This window comes from Mya arenaria, chromosome 2, assembly GCF_026914265.1.
Source record: "Mya arenaria isolate MELC-2E11 chromosome 2, ASM2691426v1".
In the NCBI taxonomy this organism is placed as follows: domain Eukaryota; kingdom Metazoa; phylum Mollusca; class Bivalvia; order Myida; family Myidae; genus Mya; species Mya arenaria.
Window position 1 is genome coordinate 29,566,096 of NC_069123.1, and position 11,731 is coordinate 29,577,826.

At 33.6% G+C, this 11,731-nt stretch overlaps 1 protein-coding gene across 1 annotated transcript; it reads left to right on the forward strand.

Annotated features, from left to right (window-relative positions):
• Positions 1-240: 240 nt before the first annotated feature.
• On the forward strand, positions 241-11,343 carry LOC128214185 (caspase-3-like). The gene is made up of 6 exons (XM_052920530.1): positions 241-290; positions 5,603-5,642; positions 5,857-6,070; positions 6,844-7,019; positions 8,104-8,233; positions 11,093-11,343. The coding sequence occupies exons 1-6, from the start codon at positions 241-243 to the stop codon at positions 11,341-11,343; spliced, it is 861 nt and encodes a 286-aa protein (XP_052776490.1).
• Positions 11,344-11,731: the final 388 nt, after the last annotated feature.

The window sequence follows — 11,731 nt, forward strand, 5'->3', positions numbered from 1 at the left end:
CTTTGTTAACTGGCTTACTAGAGGTTTTCTATTGTAAGTATATCAAAGTACAACTAAAAACGCTGAAAGAGAGCGGACTTATCTTTCTTTACCTTTTGGACTATTATAAGAGAAACTACAAGCTCTACGTTATCGTAATGAAATCAAATGGAGTCAAAACACGACACATATTATCAGGGGGTCCAACGTGTTTTGCGTTTGCCGAAATTTAAGTGAGGGAATTTTGTGAAGCGGAATAAAATGGCGGTGTTCGAAGATAGTTTGGTGTTTTTGGAGGATATTTTCACCTGGTAAGTAAGTGTTATCACTTTTTTCGCAATATAAATACACCTACCCGGAGGCCACACGTGTAAGCTTCTTTCAGTTTTTAAACCTATATTTCTACAGGCATTAACAAAAATGTTATTGAATGTATAAGCTGAGCAATTAGTGGTTTATAAAGTGAAAATAGAAATTTGCGTGACTTGAAACTGTGTTTTTTAGTCAAAACACACCTTTCTTGTACCTATTTTAGCTATTTTTCGTTTGAATATTTTTTATTTTCGACGGTAAGTTCACATTCATGGGCACTATACGGCCGATTTTTCTATGTTGAAACACGTTTTATGTTGGGCGTGGAAGTATTATGCAGTTTTTGTGTGATGCAGTTGGACCCCCTGATCACAATCAATACTGCGATCCATTCTTTGATGTAGGTGTATAAATTTCCTGTATTTGAAATTTGGTCCAGGGCCAAAGAAACGAAGAAGCGAGGATGTAAAATTCAAACCTTTAAGCGTATTTATTTGACTACTGATGTGATAGAAAGATGTGCGCAACTTAAAATGAGAATTATGTGAGGATGTACAATGCAATCTCGCGTTTATTTCTTGGGCAATATAAAAGAGGCGATGGACTAAGTCGCTATGACCCTTACAGGATTCCGTTCAATTGCGTGTTTGTTGCTTTGACACATATCATATAATGATCAATATCTCAGATGAATTAACTGGAAATATTACATGCCTGTAAATTTGGTACGAATATAAAACTTATTTACGGCTAATTTTCTGCATTAATATTTATCGACATATTCTTAGGCAGCACATTCTCAATAAAGACATTACAATTTTCAGATAGCACACAGTTACAAAGAATGTCTGATTAATATTGTCTACAAAAATTGCCTTCCTTATATCATTTTACGCATTTCGTGGTGAAGCTTGTCAAAGAACATCTCAAATAAATATGTGGATGAAGTAAATCAAATCAAGGTTTTGAATCAGAATTGAATTAAGCAGCCCAGCACTTGAGAAAAATACAGTAACAATCTTAAAGTAATGATGTAATCAATCTCGCAGACGTGCATTGGCTTCCAATTCGTTCGAAGCATTATATACCTGAGTGTGCTACTCTTCCATTTATTGTCACCAAAACCGTACATGGGAATCTGCGAGTTCATTCGTTTCAAAATAAGCACACCTTGACAAGAGTTATATAGCAACAAATTCGTCAGTTCTAAGTTTAACATAGTGATGCATATGCCTTACTTAGTATGACCGACAACTCTTGACACCTACAAATATCGAAAGCCAAGCTTATATTAATACATATGTGAAACATTAACCCATACTACGAGACTACTTAAAAGGCATTAGTTACACATATGCGAAATAATATATAGTTTTTGAATTATTGCCAAAGTAACATGACACATGTGTAGTATTAAATGGTCGTAATGGTTGTATTAAACCGGAAACAATGTTTTGGATGTCTTTAATATTAACTAAAGATGTATTTCACAGATTCTTTTAAAATCGAACATTCCGTTGATTTGTTCTATGTTGTATAAGACACGCAGTAGTCACCGTGCAGATCAGACTGAGGAAAAAATATAAAACCTTCTAGGCTTTTAACATGATCATTTATTTGTACTTCAAAGAAAGATTCTATCGCTTGTTCTTCTTGTATGTTGGTACTTTGTATTGGTTTCTTCAAACGTTTATGCTATCTATTATGTTTGTGAATTTGCAAAAAAGGCAACTCATAATGCTGATAAAATGAACGATCAATACCACGATATAGACGGGGCACTTCAAAACGTAATAAAGTTGTTTTACTGCAATTCAGTGCACTCAAGTATCAAGAACTAAAAGATAAATTGTTTGTGGACAATGTTTTTTAGATTAATATCAATTTGTTATTTCCACGCCAAACGACTCTTAGCAGCCTTTGAAGTTTCAAATTGTGTGTAAAGATAATTTGTCCAACCTTTGGATTTTTATTTAAAATAACTTATGGCTTAACGAGCTTATCGTGTTTCTTGATGTACCGATGTAAAATTAGGCATATGTATGTCGCATTACCTCAAAAGGAAAATCAATCGATAATGTACTGATTAATGTTTTGTCTATTGATGACCGTTCGTCATTTAACGTCTTATTAAATGAAATTTAAGCATTCCTGGTTTACTTTAATGCAGCTTTTCGTCGAAATGAAACTATATATTAATATCTCTAATCCGTCAAAATAGCATTTATCAAATGAGTTAATATTGACTTATGGGAAAACATGCCTTCAATCTTGATATTTTTTTCGTACAATGTGAAAAAGGTCCGAACACTCCGAAATATAGTGTGAATTTTTAAATAGATATAAAACACAGACACGGCATTAAATAAACATTATCATTACAGTTAATTAACTAACACGTTTATATATAATTCCACAAATCACAGTTATTTTTGTGCGAATGGTCGAAAATAAACTTAAAGTTATTCTATATTAACTGTTCCTATATGTTATAGACTCGATTAAATGTACCAGCAAATATGTTTCGAGGTGATCGTCTGCAATTTAAATGGCATTCTTAAAACGACAGTGCAAATAAAACATTCAAAAACATATGAGTAAATTGGAAAAGAAGCCCGTTTGGAGTGTATGGTTATTTTACCATTATGGCTGTAAATTGCGACAATGTATCAATGATATCCCCGTCCGGTATTTCCATGGCAACTTGGCTGTGAATCAAACATAAGTTTGCCCAAAATTTCAAGGCTTTTCTGTCAAAATATGAATTAGAAGTAAACGTGACTAACGGGTTTGATCACATCGGCTGTGACCCGTTGGTGACCCTTGTATTAACCCCTTTAAGTCACGTGATTACTCACCCTAGCTATGTAACTACTTTCACGAAAGAAATGTGTCATCTCAGTTGTATAAGCAACATTGTCAAATTACTTGAAACATCATCTTCCAGTTCGACATAAAGAACCTTAATTGAGGTTTGAAGCATGACATTTTAAATGAGCCTATTGATTTCGTGATAGTTCTATTTATGGAGTCTTATGATTACATTGAGAAATTACCAAATGATGGTTCACCAATTAATAGATGTTACGACAAGTTTTCAAAAGGCATTCTCATAAAAAACAATTAACGAAATCATTTTTGTTTTTAGATTTCTGGCGCATATTTTCTTTTAAAATGAATCCATTGCAAATCGTATAACGGTAAGTACTTAACACAAAAGTAACTCAAAAATCTATCTTATTTCGTTTCTGAATCGATGCTGACTAAAGTACCTTTGAATAACCGCTACATAATCGCTTTATGTCCGGTATCTTTCCCAGATTAACAAGATGTAATGTGTTAGAAGTGATCACGAAATTATGTCTCTTAAGGAGAGATATCTCTCCACCACAATGATAGAACTTGAAATTTTCTATTTAATCGGGAACGTTTCAAAGGACTCAATTTCAGTCCTTTGTTCATACTTTTTTATTATGATGAAGATGTTTATTATCAATAACAATGTAAAGGCGTTCAATGCGTTATTTATCTTTAGAGTTGCCTGGACTGAGTCCATAATTTATTACCCTACCTAATTTAATAATTCAAATAGTTAACTGATTAAGCTGTTAGATATAAAAGCTGCATGTTCCTAAGATCAAAATGAATCAGAATCTGAGGCTATCTCCTTTAGAATAAAAGTTACCTTTTAGGGAAGCATTTCATAGGATTCAAGTAAGTTGTATCTATTTGACAAGACTTGTGAAGGACACCAAGTAACAACAATCAACAGGCATTGGTTTATGTGTTGTATCTCGTATCGACTGTTAAATGTTATATAATAAATACTGCGTTGGGTAGTTCTTTGAACAAATGAAACTGATATTTATAATATGTGCTACATATCTTATTTGGTAATGGAAACTACCTTCAACTTATTGAACAGATATATTCTTGTCATATTCTGAATATGTGTTTTTTAATTTAAGATATAAACACACTATACCGCCTGACATTTCAAAACAGACGTTGTCACTTTGTCGCATAGCGTTAAGCAAATCTATAACATCTGATATATTGGACCTTGGTGAGTCAACCATACCAACTAGGTTATCTACGTCAAGCTTCGGGACAGACCTCGTTAATAGGCTTAAATATATACGTGGAATCATGGCCGAGGTGTTCCGATTGCATTTTGACTTTTGATGCATTCAAACAAGATTTGGTATATTCTTAAATCTTATGTCGCATTGTAGTCCCTTTTAAAAACATGAAATGGTACATTGCATAAAAAAACGAATAAAAGTTATTAATGCTTATGCCAATATATTTTTAACAAGCTAAAAAACTAAAGAAACACTAAAACATAAACGAATTGTGAAAGTATGTGAAAACCTTATTGAAAATTGAAAATTATGATATTGCGTACATGTATACATATTTATATTTCTGACCGAGAAACGGAATAGTTGAATGCGTCTTAGATAGATGGATATATTTAATTTTTACATACAATTGATAAAACATGAAGACATTATACATAAGGAAAACAACAAATCTAAGTTAATAGACCATGTCAACTGCATTATACAAAAAGGATATCACAAGAAAGGAATCATAAAGCCCTTATTTCCATGGTCGTCTTTTTCTTAGTGCAGCTGTAAAAATGCTTACAGCCGTCTTCTCAGATATTTATCTCAAAGTATATCGAAACATTATAACATAAACCAGATAGTTTTGGTACAGAAGAGAAACTAAACAAGAAAGCCAATTACGTTTAGGTAATTGCTTTGGTTTATTACACTCTTCAAGCAAAATATGTAGGTCGGTCTTGAAACATATTGAGTAAAATAAATATCTTCTACCGTAAACTGGCAACATTTTACAGATTTAAGGTATCATTAAAATGTCACCGTTTTCAACCTTTGGCTCGACGCCAAATTCCATTTCTTTTTCTATTATCTTTCAGCAGCCTAGCTAATGAGATCAGAATTATATGATACCATCAAAATGAAAGTTTTATCCTTAAATTTAGGACAATTCAATTTCTCTGAGATTTGGGACAATTTAACAGTTCATGAGCATCAGTAGCATCCAGATCAAAACATTTCTGTTAAATCTAATCAGAAGTATAAAATTAATATTTGCTAGAAAATACATACCTTTATTCTTTTCAAACTAGGAATTTCTTCATTTAAAGTTTTACCTAAATCATTCTAATGGTATTGAAAAGGCACATTGCAGTTGTCTAGTGTCATTATCGAATCAAGGAGGTTGTTGATTCTATTCAGAACATTGCAACTTACTTATTGCCTCTTCAAATGTGAAACAGTACTGGTTACCACCTGGGAAATAGCATCGAGCGTGACTTGGTACGCTACAATGTATCAGTTACGTAACAGTCCAGCTCGAAAATAACTAATCTAAAAAATACAATTCTGTTTTGCTGTAACATCGAGAATGTCAATGCATAAATCACTAGAATCTTTGAAATTAATCATCATCACTCAGGATATTCTACCACTATCTGCTTGTAATATAAACCGATGTTCAATTAAATGTGGTTGCGTATAGAACTTATTTTAGAGGTTTTTAGATGAAAAACCATTAAATTACCGACGACGTGGCATCTTTCTTATATTCAATAACAAGCATTTCCACGAAAGTATGGGTCAAAAAGAACGTGATGGAATTGACGTCGACGCTGAACGGTTGGAAGAACGCTTTCAGGACACGGGATTTGATATGCGCCGTTATAATGACGTCACATGTGCCCGAATGACGAAACTAATGGATGAAGGTATGTAAATGTGAATGAACCCCTGACTTTTAAACTAAAAAGCACCATTGCTATGTGTCCATTACATCTGTTATTATAATACCTTGGTTTCGAACATCGCTGAGAAAAGTTTGCACACAATACCTTTGGTAATATATAATAACATACTTTCTACAATAAAAACATTGCATCATATATGTGCTTTGCACTGCATATCTATATAAACGTACGAATTGACCCTTCCAAAAATCTTTAAACTTGTCTGTATTGTTTGTGAGTTGTATTTTTCTCGTTTAGTGTATGGTAGGCCTTAGGCATGAACTTTTATACAGTTGTTTAAATGATATTGCTACTGGCCTTGTCACTGTATTTATAGTTTTGTCATTGCTGTCTTTCAAGTAACTTCTTCTGATGAATCTGACTGCGATGCCCTTGTGTTCAAAAGCTCTGCTGGCCATTCAGACTGTGGTTGTTTTGTTTCCAGTAGCCCGTGCTGACTTTTTTGACTGTCATTGCTTTGCTTCTAGTAGTATATGCTGGCCATTCAAATTGACAATGCTGTGATCGCTTTTTCTTAGTAGTCTTTGCTTAATATTTACACTGTGATTGGTTTGTTTCAGTAGCCTATGCTGAGTATTCTGACTGTGAATGGTTTGTTTTAGTAGCCTATGCTGAGTATTTTGACTGTGATTGCTTGTTTCAGTAGCCTCTTCTCACCATTCTAACTGCGATTGATTTTTCCCAGTAGTCTTTGCTGAACATTTACACTCTGATAACCCTTCGTTTGTTTCCAGTAGCCTCTGCTGACCATTCTGACTGTGATTGCTCCGGCTGTGCCGTGCTAAGTTGCGGTCGGGAGGGCTATATATACGCCACAGACCGACCAGTGCCTCTCGAGACACTCACGTGGCCTTTCAAAGGGGACAGGTGCCCTTCTCTAGTCGGGAAACCAAAGCTTTTCTTCATTCAGGTATTTTGTGTATTTAAAGCCTATATTATTGGTATTCAAATGCGTCTACCCCTATAACTTGTATTCAAAAATCGGTTGTATTATTAATTTATTCATGCATGTCTTAGTATATTCGTCTATTCATTCATTAACATACCCACTCAATTCATTTAAGATAACAATTCATCAATTAAATCATTTTTGTTAAGGTATTTGCGCGCGCATGTTCACTTTTACTCACATCCGCATGAAATCAATTATTATATCGGACAATCGATATTTTTGCATCTTATAATTCATGAACCAATTCTTTCCTTTGTTCGTTCGCCTCTCCATCCGTGCATCCAATTTCATCTTATCTCTCAAACCACTTTGTAATCCATCCAACCAACCACTCATTCACCCATCCATACAGCCAAACCATCCAAACCATCCATCCATCCATCCACCATCAATCCATCCATCCATTCATTCATCCATCCATTCATTCATTCCTTCGTTCACTCAGTAACATAAACATTTAGTACCGATTGCATGTGCACTCTATTTGCTCAGTCATGAATATTGTTTCAGCTAGTTTTTATGCTCTGAAAAGCTATAAAAGCATTGCACGATTACATCAGAATCATCCGCCTTTAGGGTGGCAACTCCGATCCAGTCACGTTATAACATGAGGCGTTAATAGCGTTGAACACGAAAATAAATCATTTATGTATTGAACAATACATTTATTGTATTGAATCGGTTGTTATGACTCTGGTGTGATCCATAAAACTCATTTTTATACATTAACATTTGTTGTTGGAAGCATATTCTATAATTATTTGTCAATGTCAATTTCCTTGTGGCTGATTTTTAAAAAAACAACAAATATATATCTTCATCTTCGGAAGTAATACATTTAATATATTATGTTGTAAAAATATTTTTTGATATAGTTATATTATGTGTAAGAAATGTAAGCACAATATTAATTTGTAATAAACCGGTAAATACGATGACATATCGGACCCACTAAATATGGTGGAATAGAAAGATTCTGTTATTTTCATCATATCATCATTCCATAAATAATTAGCTGACTAAAAGCACATTTTCTTTGCAGGCGTGTACGGACAGACGGGCGGAAAAAAGTGGACAGCACCACAGGGACTTATCCCCAAGCAGACGAGAATCTGGATGCAGACGCATCCCTGTAGAAGCAGATATTCTCTACTCATACTCAACTGTGCCTGGTAGGCGGATTGATATAAAATTCATTAATTTAATTTCATGAGTTTTCTATTAAGTATTTGTGTATCTTAAAGTATACGTTGTTTTGAAGGTTTTGGTATGTATTAAAGGAAAACGTACAATTATTCCTGAAAAATTAAGATGAGCCTTAAAAGAATGCACATTATTTCATTTCACGTTAGATTTAAATTGAAATACGGATCAAAACCACATATTGCAATGACATTATAACGTGTTTCTGTCTTTTGTTTTACGATTTACAGTGCGGTCATCATTAAGTAACATCATTTCAAATTATTTTGTAAAGATTAAGGGTCACCAGTCATCCAAATGGCCATTTCTCAGATAAAGGTTCAACTTATTTGTATGATGTACATCGCTTAATTTAATTCGAGTTTGGAGACATTTGTTCAAGGTATATCGGATAACTTAATTCGTGTTCGGAGGACTTTGTTCGGCGTTTATAAGATAACTTAATTCGAGTTTGGAGGCATTTGTGCGGGGTATATCGGATAACTTAATTCGACTTTGGAGGCCTTTGTTCGGCGTATATTAGATAACTTAATTCGAGTTCGGAGGCATTTGTTCGGCTTATATTAGATACCGAGGCATTTGCAGAGAATGAATACAAAACACGTACGTGTCTGATCTCCGACAGTATCCCATTGAATAAATCTTCTTTTTTTGGTAAGAGTGTGTCAAAACATTTATTGAGTGATTAATATTTATCCACTTATAACTGTCGACATTTATTTTACTCTTATGTGCAAACTAGCTTAAATCAATTCTGGATAACTTAACTAGTGCCATAACAGTTCATAATAGTCTATATTATTGATTGCAGTATTGTATTCTTTTATTTATACTCATTTATATTCGCCAAATTGTGAATGCATCAATACAAGTATGTGAACCATGCTTGAGAAAAGTACTTGTGTCCATTTTGAGAGACCAGGTTATGATGTTTGCCGGCTTGAATCTTTGACCAATGGGTTGGAGTCCACTTGAATATGTGTAGTCAGTTAAGCTAAGTGCTTAAACTATTATTATTCATTTTTTGGATATGATTTGATTCCATCAAGGCAGTTTCAATTTCGATAAAATTACTTCATGTTTTCAAAGTTTTTAACCTCATAAGAATATTTAACTAAAATCGAACCTTTCCTTACGGCCACCTGTATTGGCATGGTCACCATGCTAAAAGGTCAATTGAGTCCCCTTCCAATCAACTTATATACATTTTCAAATGGATTAAACAAAATAATGTATTGACTTAAAACACAGATTTAGTAAAGTTCTCGAAACCTTTACCATTTCGAGACAATTCAAATTAAATCTTGAATGTAGAGGGTGGTTGCATGGTTCGTGGCAATTTCATTGTCAAGAAAGATTGTGATGTATGCAGGTTGTGATATAATACGCATGCTAACATGGTTGAAGTACGACAGGCAGTCTGTATGTTCTGTGTTTAATAAATTGGCAAGGATCGTTGCAATCTTCAAAGCGACTTGTTTCCGAGACAAAGTTTTTTATCTTCTTTAAAACATAGAACCTTTTTAGCTTGAAAACATCCTCGGTTTCAATGCGATATTAGTCTAATATATGTTTTTTGTTGATGCGAAATAGTGTGTTATTAACAAATCATTCGTATGACAAGGCATTTGCTTCAAAGACATTTAAATGCATACTAACTTTGCTTAACACCCTTTTTCAAATGTCAAAAGGCAATTTACTACGCATATTAACAGATTCTGACGCATTTTCCAGCAATTAATGCTTTTATGTGAATTCTAATTATACCATAATCTCTAGCGGGGCGACGATGTATCATTGATTCATTTCATGCAAGGACAAGGCTGTGGGATATGTAGTGTCATAGGACACTGTATATTAACAAGAAATATTTCCATTTTATGTATGAGGTCGTACATGCCTTTTAATCACTGACTTGTTCTCCATATGTACATGACAAACTTTAGGAACAAAGTATACATCCATCGATGAAGAAAATCTTTTTATCAAATACTCGAACATCAAGTTCATTTTCGATAATGTAATCAAAATGAATAATCGTTATCGACCATTGTACCGGAAATTATCTAGGCCTATTTCATTACTAAATATTAGTGTAAACACATATGTGCATGGAGAAGAAATTAAAACTTGAATAATTATTCATTCTAAGGTCAAAAATAGATATGCGTTGTAATGACTTAACATATAATATCAAACACTTGTATTTTATGGTTTCTAAGTCAGAAATGAAGTTGAAAATGGAGTTTGGATGATCATGATCCATTATCACCAATATCTGGCGTCCTTCGACGAAAATTCGATTTAAGTCGATCATTACACAATCACAAGTTGTACATTCAACAACCTTCTTTGTCCGTAAACACAGTAGTAAACTCGGTTTACAGTCGGGCCAGAAAGACATATAGTTAATTTCTGACTTGTATAATGTGTTAACATTTTTTTCGTCAATGTGTTCATGCATAGTCATAAGAAGTGAAAAAGAACAAACAAAACGAGTGTATAATAAAACAATATTACAACTTCATGTGTGAAATTAAAATTTAAATCATTATTTGTAAAAACTTTATTCAAATAAGGGGATACAGAAGTTTACAAAATAACTTTCTAACATTAGGAACGGTTCTTCTAAAGGTCAACCGCACGCCATATTCACAAGCAGCAGTCAGGCTTTTTTTAAGGTATTATACTGCATGCCATATTCACAAACAGCAGTGAAGCTTTGGTATTTTTTAACTGGAGGAGTTATCTCTATTAATGGTCATTGACTTTTGTCAAGTAACTTTAGGTAACAAGTACTTATATCATATAGTATTTCTGTATTTCAGGCTATTATTCGTGGCGAAATCACCAAGAGGGATCATGGTATATACAAGCACTATGTATAGTCTTGGAAAACTATGCCAACAAAATAGAACTGGTGCAAATGCTTACCCAGGTCAACCGCATGGTGGCCTACGAGTTCGAATCTTGCTCGGATGAGGAATTTACAGAAAGTCAAAAACAGATGCCTTCAATAACATCTATGCTCACGAGATATGTGCACTTTAGGCCCAAGAAGCCAGATATCTGTGGATGAGTATTACTGGAATGTATTAATAACACTTTAAATTTAGATTTTTTCTACTTTCGTGGAGACAATTACCAAACTGCCACAATCGCGTCTTTCGTTATTATATGCGAATGAGAAAACGTGAAAGTATGTTATTACATTTAAAGATATCGTTTGTATAATTATGTGGAATACATACAACTGAACGGTATGAAAATCTGATATGGCTTCTTTGATCAACTGTTGTTTTTATTGACTTATCGCTGTGTTGTTATAGTATTGCATTACCAAAATGTTCCATCTGTGTTACATATGATTACTTTCGTATTGGAATGTTTATCATTGCAGATTTACATATACTGTATGTGGATATGAAATAAAAATAAAACATATGTATCGTCACTTCAACGAAGCA

Coding starts and splice junctions, on each gene's coding strand:
- LOC128214185 (XM_052920530.1), top strand. CDS start 241: ATGGCGGTGTTCGAAGATAGTTTGGTGTTTTTGGAGGATATTTTCACC. Junction 5,643..5,856: donor ATAGCATCGAGCGTGACTTG/GTACGCTACAAT, acceptor AACTTATTTTAG/AGGTTTTTAGATGAAAAACC. Junction 7,020..8,103: donor CAAAGCTTTTCTTCATTCAG/GTATTTTGTGTA, acceptor TTTTCTTTGCAG/GCGTGTACGGACAGACGGGC.